At 43.9% G+C, this 22,711-nt stretch overlaps 1 protein-coding gene across 6 annotated transcripts; it reads right to left on the reverse strand.

The window, feature by feature from the left end:
• Positions 1-156: 156 nt before the first annotated feature.
• Positions 157-22,711, reverse strand: PEX2 (peroxisomal biogenesis factor 2). 6 transcript variants are annotated; one of them, XM_030215692.1, is made up of 3 exons: positions 22,612-22,695; positions 16,102-16,327; positions 157-2,497 (listed from the first exon to the last, which is right to left on the reverse strand). In XM_030215692.1, exon 3 carries the CDS (start codon positions 2,479-2,481, stop codon positions 1,561-1,563), a length of 921 nt encoding a protein of 306 aa, XP_030071552.1. In that variant the 5' UTR covers positions 2,482-2,497; positions 16,102-16,327; positions 22,612-22,695; the 3' UTR covers positions 157-1,560. The 6 variants fall into 6 exon arrangements, with proteins under 6 accessions (XP_030071552.1, XP_030071557.1, XP_030071565.1 ...); XM_030215697.1 differs by having other exon boundaries at positions 16,102-16,160; positions 22,612-22,651; XM_030215705.1 differs by lacking the exon at positions 16,102-16,327 and having other exon boundaries at positions 22,645-22,711.

The raw sequence follows: 22,711 nt of genomic DNA on the forward strand, positions 1-22,711 counted from the left end.
TAAACATGAATGGAATCTCTCTCTTGTGCTACCACAGGAAACTGGAAGGGGTCTTAAATTTTGTTCTATGTCCATTCTTTCATTCTGACAAACTTTTCTTAGCAAGTTATATGGAAAAACAAGAACAAACAATGCAAAAACATTATGGTAGAACAGAAGTGAGTTTATTTCCTATAACCAGGGTAAAATACACAGGTTAAAATTGTTGATCAATTCGCTTACTAAAGGCAACCCATGTTACCATATGAAGAAAATAAATTTAATTTCTGGTCAAGGCTCCTGCTCCCCAGGTTTGCCATGTTTTTTTTTTTTTTTGGAGGGGCGGGAGCCAGTCATTGCTCAAAGGTAACACCTAAAGCCAGAATGAAAGTTCACATCTGTCAGTTTTGAGTGGCATTTTTAGTTTCTGGCCCATGCTCAAGGATTGCTGACATGCATCATGAAAAAACCGTCTAATTTTGAATGATGGCTCAGCGCATCACAACCAGTAAGAGACTGGTTCCAAATAAGCTGAAGCTCAAGGGAGGAGAAAAACTGCTTGACCAAAAACAAACAAACAAAACACCCCACACTTCTACCACCTTCAAGTACTCATAAGCTATCACTTTATCTTTAGTTAGTTATCTGTGTCTTTATGTCACCATGTTCACAGATGACAGCTATAGATTAAATAACTGAAGATTTATATTGCAGCTATAGCAGCCACACTGGTCTTTGAGAAAACTGGACCAATCGGAAATATTTATATGATCTTTTTAGGCAAGATAAGTACTTTCTTCAGATATTAGTCCTCATATACAGAAACACAGATGCAAGACATAATACAATTTACTATTAGTCAAAATACTCTTAAATTTCATTATACAAATTTAATAACGTAAGACTTCATCTTTCCTCTAGTCAGTTCTCTGATACATTTCCAAAGGTGTGCTGTTGATAGAATGAAGTCCTCTGTTAGATCACCATTGGAGATATATGATAAGCTGTTATGTCATACTAGATATTCCACCCAGTCTATTTGCCTCATTCCAGTTCTAGGTGCTGCTGCTACAGCTATGATGGAATAGGTTGCTTGTGTCAACGTAATCCTTGGGCTGTCATCTCATACAGGCAAGCAGGCTACCAAACAGTTTAACTATAATCAGCCTTGGGATTTGGTAAATGCCCAGAAACAGAGCAAAACCCCTATCCTGCATGACAGAATCCAGCAAACAGTCCTCCGACTGAATTTGACATCTCTAACCCTCTAGGACACTCTCTGCATCATACAATAACCCACTGACACAGCTCCAGTATGTGACAAAGATACCGTATTCCAGTCACCTATAATTTTTTCAGTCACCAAACACAAATTTTACTCTGGTTAGCATCATGATGCAAAACAAAAATAAAACATGACCCAATTTAGAAACCAAAATCATTGTCATATGTGCCTAATCTCAATATTATGATATTAAAAATGCAGTTTTAGATCATCCTAGAAAACAACTGACATAATCCTGTCTCCCTATGACAGGAGATAAACTGTTTCAGAATGAACATATGTACACTGTACAATCTCTAGAGAGCTTGAGTTTCTGTCATTTCAATTTTAGATTTCAGTGGTTGTAGATTCTGTATTTCTGAGCCACACCTAGGACAGGTGAAGTACATATCAAACATATAGTTACTTTTAATACAGTAATAACAGAAAACATGAGAGCAGCCAATGGTGTGAGGCATTGTAGGCCACTCTCCACACAAAGTACATTCTTTGCCATGGAGTGCTACAGAGGCATCATAACTAGGAAGTCCTTCAATGGGTTTAAGCCAAGAAACCAGTCTGACCTTGAGTTTCTGAAAGTTTATAAGAGGTAAAAGAAAGATAAGAAATTCAGCAAAACCATGCCACAAAAGCTCCCTGTTCATGTATTCAAATCCTACTTGACGAACATCCTGGGGTCTGCAGAAAACTGATCGTATCCCTAAAAACCGTTCTGTTAATGTTGCAAACTTTCCTTTCTGAAGGAAAACCAAGAAATTCAGCAAGCCACATAATTTCAAAAGTCCAGTTGTAATATTAATGAAATGCTTGGTTTTGTGGAAAGTCGGGCCTAATGAATGACTACTAAATAAATCATAAGATCTGTCTTCCAGCCATCTTCCACCCACTGTGAAAATCAAATACCATAATTTCTGCTGTTTACTCAAGGGTTGGTATTTCTGAATTTGGGATAAGTCATTTTTATACTGTATATTCAAAATGGATTGTCCAACAGTTGCACTCTTGGAGTAGACTGTGAATCTCCATAACAAAACCCATAAAAGTGCTTTGACTTCTGGTTCAAAGCGGGCTAAAATGCCTGGTTTAAATCCATGAAAGCACTGAGTGAACTGGGACCAAACTAGCTGTTCAAGTGCTTTGTTTAATTCAAGAGCATCCAGCTGGCTTATTCTCAGGACAGGGGTTACATCTGCTGAATTTTCTTCTTTGGAAGTCATCTTTTTCGCTTCAGCCCTGAAAGAACAAACAAGATCCATTCAAGGTCTTAAATATATACTAGACCTCTTTTTTTTCCCTTTTCAAAAAGGGTCTTGCATTCCACGTCTAGGACAAAATTCTTGAAAACATTTTCTAACTGCAAATATTTAAAAGTTTTGGTAAGGGACATATTGGAGAACAAGAGTAACATGCGTTAATAGTTCTCCACTCATTTCTTAAGAAAAACCCAGCCAATAAGGTTTTCAGATATTCACAATGAATATTAATGATAAACTTGCATGTGTTGCTTCTACTGTATGAAAATCTTATTTGTATATTCATAATGGATATTCTGAGAATTCAAGTCACTGGGTATGTCCTGAAAACTGGTTTAGAACCACTGCTTTAATGTACTCTACGTCACTGGTTTCCAATTAGATATTTGAGCCTAATGCAACAGATCTGGCTTTCAGAATATCTAAAATGAATATAAATGATACGTTTCTAAGCTGCATCCAGGCATTTTAACTCTCATGCATATTATAGATACCTTGACAAATAAATCTGTTTCCTGTGGACCTTAGACCTCACGGAACACTGCCAGAAAAACACTGCGGATAAATGACTTTTCTACCCCTAATTAAGTTTTTGCTCATTATCTGTCTGTATAGTTATTAAAACTGCTGTAGTCTAACTAAATGAATAAACTCTAGCTAAAAGTAACATTTTTCACCACTAAAGACTGAACAGCCATCATGTAAAAATCTTTAATTGAGTAATGTGGCTTGATAGCCTTTAAGGGTCCGTTTCCAAGCAAACATGAAATAAACTTCTACGAAGAACTAAATACATTTCCAGGGAGGACAACATAAAATGGAAAGCAATGATCCAAAAATATTATAAGTAAATCCCTTGAATACATTTTAGGCCACTTTCACCAAGCATTTTCTCCACAGACATAGAATGAACGAAGCCTTAGTAAATCAGGCTCTTTGCCATCTAATAGAAAAATATCTTTTGTGGGCATATTTACTATCATTTAATTCTGTTTCTGCATTTAACGTAGGTGGCTTTGCCCAATAAACACCCTTTCTACTCAGATTTTTTCTTTTATATCGTTACCACAGACTGTTCACATACTTATTCACGCCCTCACCAATTTGCATCATTTCTTTGAAGGCGTGAATAAATATGTGGATAAAGGTGAGCCGGCTGATGTAGTGTATCTAGATTTTCAGAAAGCTTTTGATAAAGTTCCTCATAAGAGACTTCTGAGAATATTAAAGATTCATGGGAACGACGAGCGAGATGATTAAATTTGCAGATGAAAAAAAATTATTCAAGGCTATTAAAACATGTGAGGACTGCGAAATATTGCAGGAAGACGTGGATAAATGCAAGAAGTCTCTTCATGTTCAAGTGTACAGCGCTACGTACGTCTAGTAGCGCTTTAGAAATGATAAGTAGTAGTAGTGATGCACATTGGAAAGAATAATTCGAATCATAGACTGATGCTAGGGTTCACACCTTGGGGGTCAGCACTCAAGAAAAAGATCTGGGTGTCATTGTAGATAATACGCTGGAATCTTCTGCTCAGTGTGTGGTGGCGGCGGCCAAAAGGCAAACAGGATGCTAGGCATTATTAGGAATGGGATGGTGAATAAGACCAAAAAATACTATAATGCCTTTGTAGCGCTCCATGGTGCGACCGCACCTTGAGTATTGCGTTCATTTCTGGTCAACATATCTCAAAAAAGATATAGCAGAATTAGAAAAAGTTCAAAGAACAGCGACCAAAATGATACAGGGGATGGAACTCCTCTCATATAAGAAAAGGCTAAAGAGGTTAGGGCTCTTCAGCTTGAAAAAGAGATGGATGATGGGAGATATGATTGAGATCTACAAAATCCTGAGTGGTGTAGAACGAGTAGAAGTAAATCGATTTTTTACTTGTTCCAAAAGTACAAAGACTAGGGGACACTCAAGGAAGTTACATGGAAATACTTTTAAAACAAATAGGAGGAAATATTTTTTCACTCAACAAACAGTTAAGTTCTGGAACTCTTTGCCAGAGGATGTGGTAAAAGCATTTAGTGTATCTGGGTTTAAAAATGGTTTGGACAAATTCCTGGAGGAAAAGTCCATAGTCTGCTATTGAGATAGACATAGGAAGCAACTGCTTAACCTGGGATTTGTATTATGGAGTGTTGCCATGATTTGGGTTTCTGCCAGGTAGTTGTGACCTGGCTTGGCCACTGTTTGGAAAACAGGATACTGGGCTAGATGGATCATTGGTTTGACCCAGAATGGCTACTCTTATGTACCTATGAAAAATTATTCCGTTATTATGTTTCCTCTGTGTACATCCATATGCTGCAACAAGCCAGCATGTTTGAAAATATACGTGAGATTAAATAAAAATGCCACCAACAATGAAGAATGACAATGTGGATGAGGCAGTTCATAGATTTGCTTGCTTTGCATTGAGTGTACGGTGACGACAGCTGTGAGAGGAAGATGAAATAGAGACTTGCTTAAATGGCTTCAACTTATCATCCCGACTCCATCCATCCACCTCCTCTCCAGCCCTGGGTGCCCTCCTGGCACATACCTCAAGGTACCCTGATGGTGTAGTGGCTTCTTCAGGGCAGTAAAGAATCTCACTCTTTCCTGCCCGCTGCCGTGCTGCTGATCCTTGTCTCCGCTTTTTTAAAATGGATGCCAAGACTTCCAGCAGCAGCCGTGTTGCGAGGCCGCCATTGGAAGTCTCGACAGCCATTTTTTAAAAAGTGGAGATGAAAGTATCAGCGCCAAGGCAGCAGGCAGGAAAGAGTGGTGATCTTTCCTCAGGGCTTGGTACGGAGATCGATTCTAATCAATATATTTTTGAGCAACATTGCTGAAGGGTTAGAAGGAAAAAGGTAGCCTTTTTTGCGGATAAAACTAACATCTGCAACAGAGTGGACTCCCCAGAGGGAGTGGACAACATGAGAAGAGATCTACAAAAATTAGAAGAATTGTCAAATGTTTGGCAGTTAACATTTTAATGTGAAGAAGTGCAAAGTGATGCACTTGGGGTGTAGAAATCCAAAAGAGCAGTATGTGCTAGGGGGCAAGAGCCTGACATGCACAGATCAGGAGAGAGACCAGGAGAGAAACCTTGGTGTGATAGTGTCTGAGGATCTCAAGGCAGCAAAACAATGTGACAAGGGAGTGGCTACTGCCCGAAGAATGGTAGGCTGCATAGAGAGAGTCATATACAGGTGTTGATGTCTCTGTACAATTCACTGGTGAGGCCCCACTTGGAGAACTGTATCTCTTCTTCTAGGACAAAAAAAGAACAACACAACTTTGAGGCATTTCAGAGGAAGGCAACAAAAATAGTACAGGGTTTGTGCCATAAGGCATATGAGAAGAGACTGGACGACATGAATATGTATACGTGTGTGCACGAGAGAGATATGATACAAACATTTAAGCACTTGAAAGGTATTAATATATAAACAAATCTCTTCCAGAGATGTTGGGGTGACAGAACTAGAGGACATGAATGGAGGTAGACTTAAGAGTCACAACAGGAAATATTTTTTCAGAGAGGGTACTGGACACCTTGAAATGCCCTTCCAGGAGAGGTGGTAGAGGCAAAAATGGTGATCAAATTCAAAAATGCATGGGGTAGACACAGTGGATGCCAAAACAGAAAGAGAATGGAAACATCATGGCTGCCCTGGGAAAGAGTAGTGGGAAGTGAGACCAATGCCAGACAGACTTCTACAGTCTTTGTCCCGCAAATGGCAAGACAGGTAAAGCTTTGGCAACTCCAGTGTTGTAGATAACTCTGTCACGTGGTGTGAGCGAGGATGATATGCAGATCTGAGGGGAGGGGGAAGACATTTCGACTGGTAAGTTGAAAACTGTCAGCAATAGTTGGGGATGATATGTGGTTATAACCAAGACTCCATCATGATTGGCTGAATATATAGTGCATGGTGGAGACTTGACAACCAGCATTTAAGCATGGGCAACCAGGGCCTGCACAGAGTTGTGGGGGTAGCTCTGGCCTCCTTGTTGGGCAGACTGGATGGACCGTGCGGATCTTTATCTGCCATCATTTACTCTGTGTGTTTTATTAAATTGGAAAGACGTGGAATCTGCACAGAGGGAAAACTGAGAGAGTTGTTTGAGAACAGAAAACCACTTTTGCCAAGACCAAGGTAAAATTATGTATCATACCTGATAATTTTCTTTCCATTAATCATAGCTGATCAATCCATAGACTGGTGGGTTGTGTCCATCTACCAGCAGGTGGAGATAGAGAGCAAACTTTTGCCTCCCTATATGTGGTCATGTGCTGCCGGAAACTCCTCAGTATGTCGATATCAAAGCTCCATCCGCAGGACTCAGCACTTAGAGAATTACACCCAAGAAGGGACACTCTGCCCAGCTCACCACCGCCGAAACGGGGGAGGGGAATTAACCCAGCTCATCCCCACACAAGTGGGGGAGGGGAATCCGTCCAGCTCATCCCCGCGGAACGGGGGAGGGACACCACACCCGCCGATGCGGGGGGATCTGGCTTATCCTGCAACCGCAACAGCGGGAGGAGCTGACTGACCCTAACACCGCCGAAGCGGGAGGGGTACAAAGCTGCCCTACAGCCGCACGAAGCGGGAGGGAGTGCCGGCAGAATTTAAATCTCAATCCAGCCCCGTAAAACAGAGGGGAGAGGAATGCAGCAGCTCACTGTAACACAAACTCGTCTCAACTCATGAAGAATCCAAGTGAAAGAAGAACTTGAACACGAAGTCCTCCTGAAGTAACTGAAGGCTAAACTTGAACCTAAAATTCAACCAGAATATAAACAGTACAGATATCTGGGAGGGGCTATGGATTGATCAGCTATGATTAATGGAAAGAAAATTATCAGGTATGATACATAATTTTACCTTCCATATCATCAAGCTGATCAATCCATAGACTGGTGGGATGTACCGAAGCAGTACTCACCCAGGGCGGGACATAGAAATCCCTGACCGCAACACTGAAGCTCCAAACCGGGCCTCCGCCCGAGCAGCCACAGTCAAGCGGTAATGCCTGACAAAGGTATGGGCCTTCCCCGCGGCCACCCAAGCCGCTGCAATGGCTTCCTTGCCCATCTTGCCACTGTAGGCTTAGAATCCTGCAGACCCTTACGAGTACCTGTAAACAGGACAAACAGATGATCCGATTTCCGGAAATCATTGGTCACTTCCAAGTATCTGATGATGACTCGTCTCACATCCAGAAATTGAGAGCAGAGTATTCCTCTGGGTAGACCTCCCTACGAAAGGAAGGGAGACAGAGCTGCTGAATCACATGGAAGCGAAAAACAATCTTGGGCAGGAAGGAAGGCACTGTGCGAATAGTCACTCCTGCCTCAGTGAACTGCAGAAAAAGCTCTCGACATGAGAGTGCCTGGAGCTCGGAAACTCTTCTGACTGAAGAGGTAGCCACCAAAAAGACTGCTTGCAACGTCAGGTCTTTCAGAGATGCCCTCGACAAGGGTTCAAAAGGCGGCTTCTGCAATGCTCTTAGCACCAGGTTGAGATTCCACGCAGGCACCACTGAGTGCAGAGGAGGGTGCAGGTGATTAACTCCCTTGAGAAAGCGCACCACATCTGGCTGCGAAGCCAGGGAAGCCCCCTTCAGGCGGCCCCTGAAGCAAGCCAGAGCCGCTACCTGAACTTTCAGGGAACTGAGCGACAGGCCTTTGTCCAGACCTTCTTGCAGGAACGCCAACACTGAAGAAATTGGAGCAGTGAAGGGAGAAAGTGAGCCTGCTTCACACCACGCTGCAAAGATACGCCAAACCCTGGCGTAAGCAGTAGAAGTAGAGCGCTTCCTCGCTCTCAGCATAGTGGCGATGACCTTGCCTGAGAAGTCCTTCTGTCTCAGACGCTGCCGCTCAATAGCCAGGCCGTAAGACCAAAGGGGGAGGGATCCTCCATCACCACGGGACCCTGATGTAACAGGCCCTGCTCCACTGGCAGCCGCAGAGGATCGCCGACTGAGAGCCTGATCAAGTCCGCATACCAGGGACGTCTGGGCCAATCCGGACCCACCAGGATTACCCTGCCGGGATGCTTTGCCACCCGGTCTAGCACCCTGCCCAACAAGGGCCAGGGCGGGAACACATAGAGAAGCTCTTGTGTCGGCCACCGTTGGAGAAGAGCATCTACTCCCAGGGATCGAGGGTCCAGTCCTCTGCTGAAAAAGCGCGGCACTTGGCAATCGGCCGATGACGCCATCAGATCTAGGCTCGGCTGGCCCCAGCGCTTCGTGATGCCCAAGAACGCCTGAGCAGATAGCTGCCTCTCTCCGGGCTCCAAGGTATGGCGACTGAGAAAGTCCGCCTTGACATTCATGACTCCGGCAATGTGGGCCGCTGACAGCTGTTCCAGGTTCGCTTCCGCCCACTGGCATAGATTCATGGCCTCCTTGGCTAGAGGGGCGCTCTTGGTACCTCCCTGGCGGTTGACATAGGCCACAGCCGTGGCATTGTCCGACAGGACCCGTACAGGCTTCAACACCAGTACCGGGATGAACTCCAACAACACCAACCGAATGGCTCTGAGTTCCAGGAGGTTGATAGACCACTTGCCTCTGCAGGAGACCAGAGCCCCTGCGCTGTCCTTCCCAAGCAGTGGGCTCCCCAGCCCATCAAAGAGGCGTCTGTCGTGACGACAATCCACTCCGGGGTCACCAGAGGCATTCCTGCAGACCACTTGTCTGTCTGCGTCCACCAGCTCAGCGCCTTGCGCACTGCTGGGTCCAAGGGAAGGTGCACAGCATAATCCTCCGACATCGGAGTCCAGCGCAGCAGCAGAGATTGTTGTAGTGGTCTCATATGAGCCCTGCCCAGGGCACTACTTCCATCATGGCCGGCATAGAGCCCAACAGCTGCACGTAGTCCCAAGCCCGAATAGGAGAGGCTACTAGGAACTAGTCCACCTGAGCCTGAAACTTGACAATCCGATTGTCTGGCAGGAACACTCTGCCCACTTGGGTGTCGAATCGAACTCCCAGATACTCCAGGGACTGAGTCGGGCGCAGCTGGCTTTACTCCCAGTTGATGATCCAACCCAGGGAGCTCAAAAGAGCAACCACCCGGTTCACAGCTTTGCCGCACTCTGCATAAGAGGGGGCTTGGATCAACCAGTCGTCCAGATAAGGATGGACTTGAACTCCTTCCTTCCTCAGGAAGGCCGCGAAGACCACCATTACTTTGGAGAAGGTCCGCGGAGCAGTAGCCAACCTGAACGGGAGGGCTCTGAACTGGAAGTGTCGGCCCATTACTGCAAAACGCAGAAAGCAGTTGATGAGGAGGCCAGATGGGAATATGCAAGTACGCTTCCTTGATGTCCAAGGATGCCAGGAACTCTCCTGCCTTCACTGCCGCTATAACAGAGCGGAGGGTCTCCATGCGAAAGTGCCGAACTTTCAAGGCCCAATTGACCCCTTTGAGGTCGAGGATAGGCCGTACAGAACCTCCTTTCTTTGGAATCACAAAGAAAAAGGAGTAACATCCCTTGCCAAGCTGAGTTTCTGACACCGGAACGACCGCCCCCAGGCGGATCAGATTGTTCAAGGTCTGCTGCACTACCACAGCTTTGACCGGAGACTTGCAGGGAGAGAGTACAAACCCGTTTTTTAAGGGTCGGCAGAACTCTAGCTTGTAGCCGTCTCTGATGACTTCCAGCGCCCAAGCGTCTGAAGTTATTGTGGTCCACTCGCCCATAAACGAGGACAGCCGTCCTCCAATCTGCACTGGGGCGTGGACCCAGGCCCCGTCATTGGGTACGAGACCCTGGGGGAGGACCGGAGGGAGCACCTCCGGGACGGCGGTCTCTGCGAAAGGAATGCTGCTTGGGGGAGAAGTTCCTCTTGAAGGAAGAGGGGGCAGAGGCTCGAGCCCTGACCTCTGGTAACTTCTTGCCCTTAGACGTGCCGAGATCGGTCACGATTTTGTCCAGCTCGACCCCAAAGAGCAGCTTGCCTTTAAAAGGCAATCTAGCCAGGCGGGATTTAGAGGCGTGGTCAGCAGACCAATGTTTCAGCCAAAGCCACCGCCGCGCAGAGATTGTCTGAGCCATGCCTTTCGCTGAGGCCCTCAAGACATCATACAGCAAGTCTGCCAAATAGGCTAAGCCCGATTCCAGGGCCGGCCAATCAGCCCTCAAGGAAAGATCCGAGGGGAAAGCCCGCTGCACCATAGTCAGGCACGCCCTGGCCACATAGGAGCCGCAAATTGAGGCCTGCAAACTTAAAGCAGCTGCCTCAAAGAACGACCTTAAGGCCGCCTCCAATCTTCTGTCTTGGGCGTCCTTTAGGGCCGTGCCACCTTCCACCGGCAACGCCGTTTTCTTAGTCACCGCAGTGATTAAAGAATCCACGGTAGGCCACAGATAGGCCTCACGTTCACTTTCAGTCAAAGGATAGAGGCGGGACATAGCCCTAGCCACTTTAAGGCTCGCTTCCGGGACATCCCATTGAGCCGCAATTAAGGTGTGCATGGCATCATGCACGTGGAAGGTTCTAGGCGGGCGCTTCGTCCCCAGCATAATGGCAGAGCCAACAGGGGCTGAGGGAGAGACGTCCTCCGGAGAGGAAATCTTCAAAGTGTCCATGGCCTGTAACAACAGGTTGGACAAATCCTCTGAGCTAAAAAGCCGCGCTGCAGAGGGGTCATCCGCTCCAACCGAGCGGGGATCCGTCTCCTCCAAGGAATCCGCAAAGGACCGTTGGGAGACCTCAGATACGCTGCCCTCATCTACTTCGGAGGAGACAAAGTCCTCCAAGGCCTGTGAATCAACCCGAGGGCGTTTACCTCTGGGAACCTCAACCTCTTTACCAGACGAGGGAGCAGGGGCAGCGTTTTGCATAAGGAAGGCCTGATGCAGCAGCAAAACAAACTCGGGGGAGAAACCCCCCAGACTGTGTACTTCCGCAGCCTGGGCAACAGCCCTAGACGCACCCTCAACCGGCGCTCGCAAGAGCGGGGGAGAGACATGCTGCGCATCCAAAATGGCGTCCGGCGCGACACTCCGCGAAGGAGCCGCGCGGGAAGAACGGCGCTTAACTTTAGCCGCTTTTGTGCCGTCGCCCAAATTAAGGGCGTTTATGGCATTAATGTCTCCAACCTCAAGGGCGGCCCAAGAAGAAGCCGTCCGAGCCGCGTGGCCGGCCAAGATGGCGGAGGCGAGGAGCGGGGGATGGGCGTTTATGGCGGGAAAAATCGCCACGCCGGAGGAAGGACCGGGACATTCATCGGCCACGAAACTGTCACCCAACAAGGGCGAATCAGGCTTTAAGACCCCCGCATCCCCTCTAGAAGCGCCCAAGCGATCCGGGGAGCGACTCTTTACGCCCTCGCCCTCCGACGCCATATGCCACGTGGAGATAAATCGGGGATCCCCCTGCCCGCTATAAAAAGGTAAAAATTACCTGCTGTCCGCTCCGAGCTGTAACGACCTGGTGTCCCAGTGAGTAGCTGCAATAAACGTTTAAATAAACGTCGAAATAAACGCCTTTAAGGACGTTCAAAATTTTTTTTTTTTTTTTAAACGGAGCCAGCGGGAGGGGGGAGAAAAGGAGGGACCTGGCACCACCAGGTTTGCACTTGCTCAAAAGAGCCCTCAACCCCACTCAACAAAACCTAAAAATTAGGCTTGGAGGCCTAGCCAGAGCTGCTGCTGTGTGTGACCACCACCTGCTGAGATAGAGAACATACTGGGGAGTTTCCGGCAGCACATGACCACATATAGGGAGGCAAAAGTTTGCTCTCTATCTCCACCTGCTGGTAGATGGACACAACCCACCAGTCTATGGATTGATCAGCTTGATGATATGGAATATGGTGTTATGAGAATCATTGTGCTGGGAATCCTTTGGAAGCTGTGCATGGTCTTCAGTATCATAGAAATGGGTGGATAAGCATGAATGAGGAACCAAATTCAGCCTATGGCAAGCATATCCTGCGACAGATGAAATGGAGAAGCATACATTAAACAAGAGAGGGAAAACTTTGGTTTTCACTGCTGGCAAACAACTATGTGTCCGGAGTGCCCCCCAGTTTTGAAAAATGTCCTATAGTTTGAGAATCTAGGGACCACTTGTGAGGCTGAGGAACTTTGTTGTGCTCATCTGCCAATTGGTTTTGACTCCGAGTTAGTGGCTTAGAATGCAACATTCTAGAGTCGTACTGCATTTTGACATAGTTGAATGGACCCTGTATGATAACTGAATGACCCTGAAGATGAGCAGGTTGGTTTTGGTAGTCCTTAACAATAATATGGTTTAATTATGTAAATGAAATTTGAAACATAAGGGCTGAGTTTGCTGATTCACTGAGACCTGAAGTCCCACAGCGGTTTTCTCATTTTGAGGCTCCACATGCACTAAAGAGGCCATATGGCCCAGCATCTGTTAGGTAGGTTCTAGCTGTGATCTACCAGGAGTACTGAATTCTCTGAATAGATTGTATTTGATTTTGCACTTTGTTTTACAGAAAACATCTTTGCTTGTTCCATATCCACAAGAGCTTCTGCAGATAAGATCTTCTTTGTAGGCTAAAGAATTGATTTGTTGAAATTGATGACAAAGTCAAGGAACTTAAGCATATGCAATGTTGTGTCCCTAATGGAAATGGCTAGATCCTGGGGAAAGATTGGAGTCCTTGCTTCTACATGTGGGCAGCCACAACTAAAATGCATCTGGTGAAGACTCTAGAAGTTAAGGATAGTTTAAATGGGAGGACTTTGCATATTAATTGGCGGTATAAAAAATACTAACAAACTGGTAAAGATTGCTTTGTGAAGATACTTTCTGCAACTGGGATGCTTTGGTATATACATTCTGGAGAGTCAACAAATACAGTTAGTCCCCTTTGGTTAATTGAGGGAGGACTGTGGGAAAGGATGTTCATTTTGAATTACTTCTCGCAGAGAAAGGCTGAAGTCTATGAGGTTCACAATGGGGCACTGTCCACCTGTCTTCTTAGGGATGAGGAAGTACTTGGCACAGAGGCGATATAATAATAATAATAATAATAATAATAATAATAATAAAGGATTCCAATCAGACACATTTTATTAGCTTGCAAATGGAGGACTTCCTTCCAAAGATGCTGGATGTGAGACTGTAATAGGTGAGACCAAGAAAAGATTCTTTCTGGTTGAAAGGATAGAAACCTAAGATAACTGTCAAGACTTTAAAAAGCTGAGTACCCAGAATCTGTTATGTTCTGCCATTCTTGAGAAAGCAATGCTCCCAACACCCAACAGGTTAGCAGGCTGCATGTTTGAAAACAAAACTGCAGTATTTGGAAGGTTCAGTGAAAAGGCAGCGGCTACTTGAGCTGATCTGGGCCAGCTTATTTTGGTTGTCTGCTTTCTTTGATGAGGTCTAGAATAAAACTGCTTTAGAGTCTTGTTTGCTAATAAAAGGGAGATAATTCCTCTTCTTGAATGGGAAGCCTATCCTATGAGATGTTATGGTTTGTATAGAGGACAATGTAGGATCTGATGTTACAGGGAAGAGATGATGCAGTATATTACAATATGATCTTTGTTGGTATATACCATTTCATTTTCACCAGAGTGTCATTAATGTATGGGGCATCTATCAACTGAGAATGCATACCCTCTCACTGACCTGGCACTTGTTAGCCAGGAAAGACGTCTGGCTTTAGCGGCAGATGCTAATATTCTAGACTAAGTGTCAAAGGCACCAAATACTGAGAGAACAGGTGGGTAACTACATCAAGATGTATTTGAATAAGTAGAGTAGAAGAAATCCCTTATATTGGACCATGTATGATTGATAAGATGCAATCTTGTGGATCACACAGCTTCTTGGAAGACATTATTTTTCAGGTTATCTAATAGTTTAGGATCAATTTCCAATGGCATGTTGAAAAGGTTTCTGCATTATTATTATTATTTACTATTTTCATAGCTGTTTGAACAACTTCAAAGCTATGTCTTGGATCCAGAAATTGGCTGTACCTTATATTCACATCCAACTTCTTAAAAACTAGTTGTACATTCATTTGGACCAACTAGTGTTATTTGAGAAGGCTTCATTACTGAGGTCTTTTTCTTCACATTAATTATTTAGACTGTTGTGAGAAAGCAGCAAGATGTTATATTGAAAATATTTTCTGGTGGTGTTTACATTAGTACAAAGCTTGCAATGAGTAAAGATAATCAAGGACTTTACTTCAGAAACATATCTATGTGTAAATATAACATTACACATGAATAAGGCATACACGTGTAAAGACCAATTTCAGAAAGTTGCCATTTACACAAGGAGATTCGTAACATGCAGATTTCAAGGGGGTATGCAATCCCCATTATACAAAGGGAGCATGTATATAGGAAAAAAACTCCTGTATGTGAAAAAGAGACCTGATCATGTCACCCCCTTCTCCCTAAAGATCACTGGTTTTCCCCATTTCTTTTCATATCTTGATTAAAATCATTAATACATACCAGGCTTACTACACAGGTGTTCTCTTATGCCTCTACATCTCATTTATTCCCTTTATGCCCTCTCATACCCTTTGTTCAAATCAACAAAATCTAGTCACTCCCTCCAGCTCAGATGCCTGGCATGATTCAACTAACAGCTTCCCCGATTACATCTGTATTCTGGAATAACCTCCCCCATAAGCTTTGAAGACATATTACTTCACCTAGGCCTTTCTTTTAGATTAAACTTTGCTTTCTCTCAATACCAATTATATCCATCCCTACAGATCTCTCTCTTGTTTTCAGTCTCAGTTCTAGCAGAGCACATTAGTTTTACTGTTAATATTCTTTTCAAAGTTGCGCTATTTTGCCATTTTTAACTACTGTTTATTATACACACATACACTGTAAACTAGAACCCTGTAGTATTTTCCTATCCACCCAAAATAGTTTAATACAGATCCGTGAACTGCTTAGATATTAAAATGATAGCAGTATATCAAAGAATAACTATGAATTGGAGTTTTATACCAGTTCAAAACACACACAAGTTTGTCTTTTTTTTTTCCAAGTGCTCATTTCAGTCAGGGCTTTACAAGCGGGATTAAAATGAGTCACCTTCCTTAATCCTATATAGTTTATTTCCATCTCCAAAATAAAGCCAAATTCAAGTTATAACCTCAATATTTAATTGGTGGACCTTACATATGCAGGTTTGGAAAATGGGGCACCTACACGAGGACATGCTGAGTGCTAACAACTCCACATGGAAATTGCCGGGTACATGCTGTTCATTTTTTAGATATGTGTTATTTATAGAATGGCTGCTTTTGCTGCACATGCTGGCAAACACACATGCAATCCCGCAGATATTTTAGAAAGGCTTTATGCTGTCAGATCCTTTTCCAAAATATCACCGGAACTGAACACATTCCAACATGGACACATCAGTTCTGATCTCTACATTCTATACAAAATGGAGATAAAAATGATAACAGACACTAGAGAAAACAACTAATTTGGCAATACAATGATATGGGTTATTTCAATCACTCCAATTTTGATTTGGTAACGGTCAAACCAGCGGGGTAACATTCCTAGGTGAAATAAGGAAAAATTATGACTTACCTGATAATCTTCTTCTCTTTAGTCCTACCAGACCAGTCCACACTAATAGGTTATGACATCTACCAGAGAATGGAGACAGACAAAAGCAATTCTTGTGATTCGCTCCTTAAGTGTATCATGCAGCCTGCATTGTTCAGTATTTCGATTAGCCAAGCAGTAGTGCCTCTGACCATAGTAGCGGCCAGTATACAACTCCAATCCAGCAGTCTCAATCAACCAAGAAACCCTATAAAGAAAAGGAAGTGAATATACCACCAGCATACAGGCAATTCACTTATGCTGGAAAAGTATGAGTGAGAATATATTTAAAAAAAAATACCTATATATAAACCAAACAAAATCCATCCCAGATACTGAGCTAAGAGAACCTGAAAGGAAAGAAAGCAAGCATTGAAGGTACTGGGCGGGTGTCTGGACTGGTTTGGCAGACTCAAGGAAAGAAAAATATCAGGTAAGATATAATTTTTCCTTGTCATCATACCAGACCAGACTAATGGGATGTAGCAAAGCAGTATCCAAAAGGGGGCGGGTTTAAGTAGAAAAAGGAAATAGGAAGAAGACAACTGGATAATCCTGGAAATCAAAGGTGAAACGAGAACACCGAAAAATCCTGCCCCAAGGAAGAAGCAGACAACTTGCTACCTAAGAAGTATGACTTCCAGATTCATTTAAGAAAAACTGACACAAAAGAGTAAGCATTTTATTTATTTAGTTATGAATGGCATTTATATCCAAAAACAGGAAACAAGTACTAATACAAAAATCACCCACAATGTGTTGAGAGAAGAGCCCTCAGAGAAACAAACACCCACGTGGTGATCACGCAGGACCACTATCGGGTGAAGCATAGCAGTTCATTCATTGGGGTTGCCATCTCTCAATGATTTTGCATGTGCTATAAGTGCACATTGTAGAACATACAAAATCACTGAGAATATTAGCCTTCTGCTAGAAGGCAGAAACTTCACTATGAAAATGAAAGCTAATGTGAATATGGCATCTCAGGACAGAAGGCTATGTAAACAGAAACCAAGTCTGTCCCACAGCCAACCCTAGGGCCATGCTACTCAGGAGGAAAAGGAACAAACCCTGAAACAGAAAAGGAGGCATGCTCCACAGACAGAAAGACAAAGTGTGCCCTCCACTCAGTCTAGAGTTGCACTAAGAGCTATTGCTAAAAAGCCTGTGTGGAAATGGGCCATTCTGCATAGTCCCAGAAGGAGAAAGATGCCAAGTACAGAAATGTAAATGCAAATTCCACTCAGAGATGGAACTGAGCTGCATCTGTAGAAATGGAACAATGTTCCAGAGCCTGAGATGGAATGGTGTGTCATTCTCTGAAGTAGCAGTGCTTCAGACTCAGGGAGAGATCCCAGACTCCGTGATAGATTTGAGCTCCGCAATCAAAAATGGTTCTCTGTTCTATAGGCAGAGGATCTGTGCACCAGTAGGAGGATGCAACAATAGATGGATTTGCGTTGCACATCATGAAAAGCATCAACTCTCCACATTCACAGAAGGGTGTGTGACCAACAACCAGAGAAGAAAGGGTGTGCTACCTTCAGAGATGGAATTGAGCACTGCAGTCAGACATAGGACTGAACTAGACATCCGGAAATGAAAACAAGGTCTTCAACCAGAGATGGAAGCAAGCTGCCCATGCCAAAAAACAAGAGGAGTCGGAGTCAAAGGTATGTTGTACCAACTCTATAGCACTGGTTAACACAGTACCTAGATTAAAAAAAAATATATTTGACAAAGCACCTCATAAAAGACTCTTTCCTCAAGACTCTGGAGGAGATTAAAAAGCCATGGGACAGGAGGCAATGCCATATTCACTCTAATTCTATAGATGGCGCTTAAAACTGCATGCACAAATTTGGGTATTGACACAATTTGAACACACAATTGATAAAAACGAGCCAATTAGTGTTAACTGGCATTGACTTAGATTTGCACGTGCATCTTTAAGTGCAGGGATCTGCATGTACATTTTACAAGCAAATCCGAAAAGGGGGCACAGCAATGGGTGGATCGGGGCATTCCTGGAATTTGCGTGCAGTTTTGCCGAATAAGGGAGATCCACGCCTAATTTAGGCGCAATAACTTACACCAGGTTTTAGCTGCTGTAAATCCTCATGCCCAAAATTGAGCGTGGATCCTGGTGGCAAATGCTAATTCTATAAGCGGTGCCCAACACTGAGCCAGACCCACTTAAAACTAATTTTTATTAGTGCCTAAATTTGGACACCATTTATAAAATTGAGTCCATTGTGAACGGGAAACCAGTTAAAAGATAAAAAACAGAAATCAAAGTCACCAGATGATTCCATCACAAAAACATGGAAACATCGACATTTTGGTATCAGCACAGTAAAATGCTTGAATGACAGGAGAGATTTTTGAGGAGTGTTTCCATAAACTTTTTCCTCCACCTATGCAGTCACAATTTTAAAAAAGACAAATTTAGAACCAAAAGCCCTCTGTTGCTAGACAACTGCCTAGCCCATTTCCTGGAGGGCAGCTTGGTAAGCCGTGATGGCAAGATTAAAACCAGTTATCTGTCAAAGAATACAACATTAAAGATACAACCACTCAACCAGGCATTATTTCCTCCTTCAAGATGCACAGTACAGAAAAAAACTGTCATCAAAACAGTAGTTGAGGACGAGACACCCATCACTGAATGTCTCAAAAAGCTGACCATAGCTAACATGTATGGTCTGGCAGATGGGGCAGCTCATCCTCAACCATTGAAAAGTGTTGGAAGCGAGGAGTGCATGGGGGCCTTTGGCTCTGATCTAAAAGAAAAAAAAGTTTCTGACTATTCAGATGATGATGGTGAGGAACAGTTTGAGGGATTTACCCAAGAAACAGAAAAGGCCGAAACTGTGTATGAGGAGTTACATGTATTCCTCCAATATCTATAATTTAGAGGCGTGAATAAATACTGGTGATGAATGCCCAACGTATGAACGTCTCTCTGATGAAGCCAATGCCTTAAACCAGCAGTCTCTGGCTGACATAGAGGGGCTTTTTTGATGCTGCACCATGATTCAGCTCTCTATAAACACTCCCACTTTGTAAGCATTTGGGGACCGGTCTCCCCTCTCTCCCTCTTTCATTCTCTCCAGTCCAACATATTGCCCCCTTTCCTCCCTGTCTGCAATCCAGCACCTCTCCTTTAAACTGACCTCCAGCTTTGCATCACGATTCAGCTCTCTATAAACTTGAGTTGTGCAGTGCAGGAAGTCTTGCAGTTTCATCTTGTAAGACTTGACACCATAAGACTTCCATGAACTTCCTGAAGCCAAATCATGGTGCAGAGCTGGGAAATGCTGCTCTGTGAATATCAAAGTAAGAGCAATATGTGGCAGACTCCAAAGAACATCAGTTGCTTGAAAGTGACTGTTACGAGAATGAGAGTGAAAAAAACCCACAAACAAAAAACACAGTTAAAAGAAGGGTGGGGGTAAGAAAGCGACAGGGTAAAGGCTGGGGAAAAGTGCATGAGCGAGAGAGAGGCTGGTAGTGACCCAGGCCATGGTGGTATGTGAAAGAGGCAATTGCCTCTTTGCTTCACCAGGTGCTGTCACACAGTTGACAACAGGTTCTGAGAAGGGAGACTGTTGGCTTCAGCAAGTGATTTGCAGAGGCACCTCAAGGAAATGATTTGCTAAAGTTCTTTGCCCACAGACACAGAATAGGAAAAAGTGCTTCCTGGACCATGCGATGATTTTCCAAGGGCTGCTGAGCAGAGACAGTGTCCATCTATCAAAGAGGGGAAGAAGTGTCTTCAGCAACAAATTGTATACCTACTGAAGAGGGCTTTAAATTAGAATCATTGAGGCTGGGTGATCAGAGGTACCAGGTAAGTGTAAGACCTCAGCTTAAGTGAAGCATTAAATACCTCTACACAAATGGGAAAATGGAGCAACATCTGGAAACAACATATACCAATACCCGTAGTATGGGAAACAAGGTTATGGATCTAGAGGCTGTAATGGAAAAGGCCGATTTACATTTAGTGACAGTTACAGAGAGCCATGACTGGGATATACCAAACTATAATCTGTTCAGGGAGGGGGAATGGCATTATTTGTTAACGATAATAATAAAGCCACACAATTGCAAGACCTACAGGGTAAAGAAGTGACACTGTGGGTCATTCTGGAAAGAAGGAATGAAAAATGTATTTACAGTGGTGTGATATATAGGCCTTCTTCACAGACTGAAGACATGGACAGAGATTTAATTGAAGACATTCAAAATATAACTGAGAATGGGGAAATACTAAGTGATTTTAATATGCCAGATGTTGATTGGGGTATCCCTACTGTGGGGTCTTCTAGAAGTAGGGAGATCCAGGATTCTTTACAGGGAGAACTATTCCCACAATTAGTTATGGAACTCACATGGAGGAGGTGGAGGAGTCAAAAACTGTTTCTGACTTCAAGAAAGGTTGGGAGAAGTACACAGAATCTCTTGAAATTCAATGTGGTCAAATGCAAATGATACACATATGGATAAATTACAGTTACACAGTGTTAGAGTATTAGGGCCCTGTTTACTAAGCCGTGTTATAGGCGCGTTAATGTCTTTAATGCGTGTTAACCATGTACATGCCTACAATATGGAGTGGAGGAGTGGCCTAGTGGTTAGAGCACTGGTCTTGCAATCCAGAGGTGGACAGTTCAAATTCCACTGCTGCTCCTTGTGATCTTGGGCAAGTCACTTAACCCTCCATTGCCTCAAGTACAAACTTAGATTGTGAGCCCTCCTGGGACAAAAAAATATCTGTAACTCACCTTGAGCCACTACTGAAAAAGGTGTGAGCAAAATCCAAATAAAATAAAATATCTCTACAGGCACCTACACGGTTAGCATGTGTGCTAATTTTAGGCACCTTAAAAATGCTACCGCCTTAGTAAACAGGGCCCTCAGCCACCTGCCAGGAAAAGAACTAGGTGTTGCCATGAACAATACATTTACGTCATCTGGTCAATGTGTGGCGGTTGCCAGAAAAGCAAACAATCGTAGAAATTATTAAGAAAATAGAGAATAAAACAATATTATAATACCTCTAAATTGTTCCATGGTGCAATCACACCTAGGGTATTCCCTTCAGTGCTCAAACTGACCGGTGCAAAACCAGTGCAGAAAAAACAAAACCAAAAATGAATACTAGATCCATACGTTCTGGAAAATTGTAGAACTTATGGATCTAATATGTAATGAAAAGTCTGGTCTTATCTGGTAATTTTCTTTCCTTAAGTCCTACCAGACCAGTCTAGAAGAAATGGGTTATGCTCCTCTACCAGAAAAATGGTAGCACAGAACAAGGACTTTTTTGTGACAGTCCTAAAAATAAGAAAATGTAAAGCTGCTTTCAAAGGACAGAAAGGTATCCAATCAACCATACAAAAACAGGCCAACTCTGACTGGTCCGGTACAACTCAAGGATCAACTGTCAAAAGACAAAAATTTCCTTCCTAATTGTCCACCAGCCCAACCCCAAACAGATGCAACACACAGCACCTCATTAACGAAGATGAGACCTGAACACTCCTGTTCCAAATGCACTGCCCACTCTTGCAAAGCGATCTCATCGGTAATATTAGATAATGAACGCCACTTGGAAAGCTTACTTCAGAATTGCAGGATTGAGATCCTACTGAAGGTCGTCCAGGATGGTTGTTACCTTAATCACTGCCATAACCAAGAAATCCATTAGAGACCTGCAACTTATCCATCTCTTCTGTTGCCAAAAGGCAGAACTAGCCTATTGGTCCTGTGTCTGTCCATCATCTGCTAAAGGCAATGAATACAGAGGTGCTGGTGGTTGCACAGTACCAGATATAGAGCAGAAGTTCATAAGCCCTTGTTCTCTGCTTCCATTTGCTTCTAGAGCAGAGGTTCTCAACTCAGTCGTCAGGACACACCTAGCCAGTCTGGTTTTCAGGATACCAGGATACAATGAATATGCATAAGTTAAATCTGCACAGAATGAAAGCTGTGCATGCAAATCTCTCATGCATATTCATTGTGGATGTCCTGAAAACCTGACTGGCTAGTTGAGTCTCGAAGACTGGGTTGAGAAGAATTCAACTGTTCTAGACTGGTCTGATGGAAAATAAAGACTATTCCTCTTAAGTATAAGATTACTGCAAAGTCGGTATTAAAGAAAATTGGTGGATTTTTCATAGGTTTCAAGCAATGACGATATGTACCAGACAGCTGATCAAGCGTTGGTTATTGCAATTACTTCTTTAGACTTGACAGTATAACTAAGCTTTGGAACTAGTTACAGCATTTAACACGGTCAGACCAAGTCACACGCATTCAGCTGCCCTCACACTCCGAGCAGCCCTCCTCACACGCAATCCCTCTCTTTTACTCTCTCCGGTTCAATACCTCCCTCTGTCCTCCCTATCCGCGATCCGGCACCTCTCCATCAAACAACACCCCCGCCCGCATCCTACCGTCAAACTAATTCCCGAGGTCACCCACCACCAATCCCGCAGCTTTCCTTCTCTCCAATACCCCGTTTACGCTGACGCAGTCACGCAATTCTCTTTCACAGAGGCGTTCGGCCTTTGCCGGAAACAGA

This window comes from Microcaecilia unicolor, chromosome 1, assembly GCF_901765095.1.
Source record: "Microcaecilia unicolor chromosome 1, aMicUni1.1, whole genome shotgun sequence".
NCBI classification, from domain to species: Eukaryota; Metazoa; Chordata; class Amphibia; order Gymnophiona; family Siphonopidae; genus Microcaecilia; species Microcaecilia unicolor.

Excerpts from the sequence above, each read along its gene's own strand:
- PEX2 (XM_030215705.1), bottom strand. The coding sequence starts at position 2,481 with ATGACTTCCAAAGAAGAAAATTCAGCAGATGTAACCCCTGTCCTGAGA.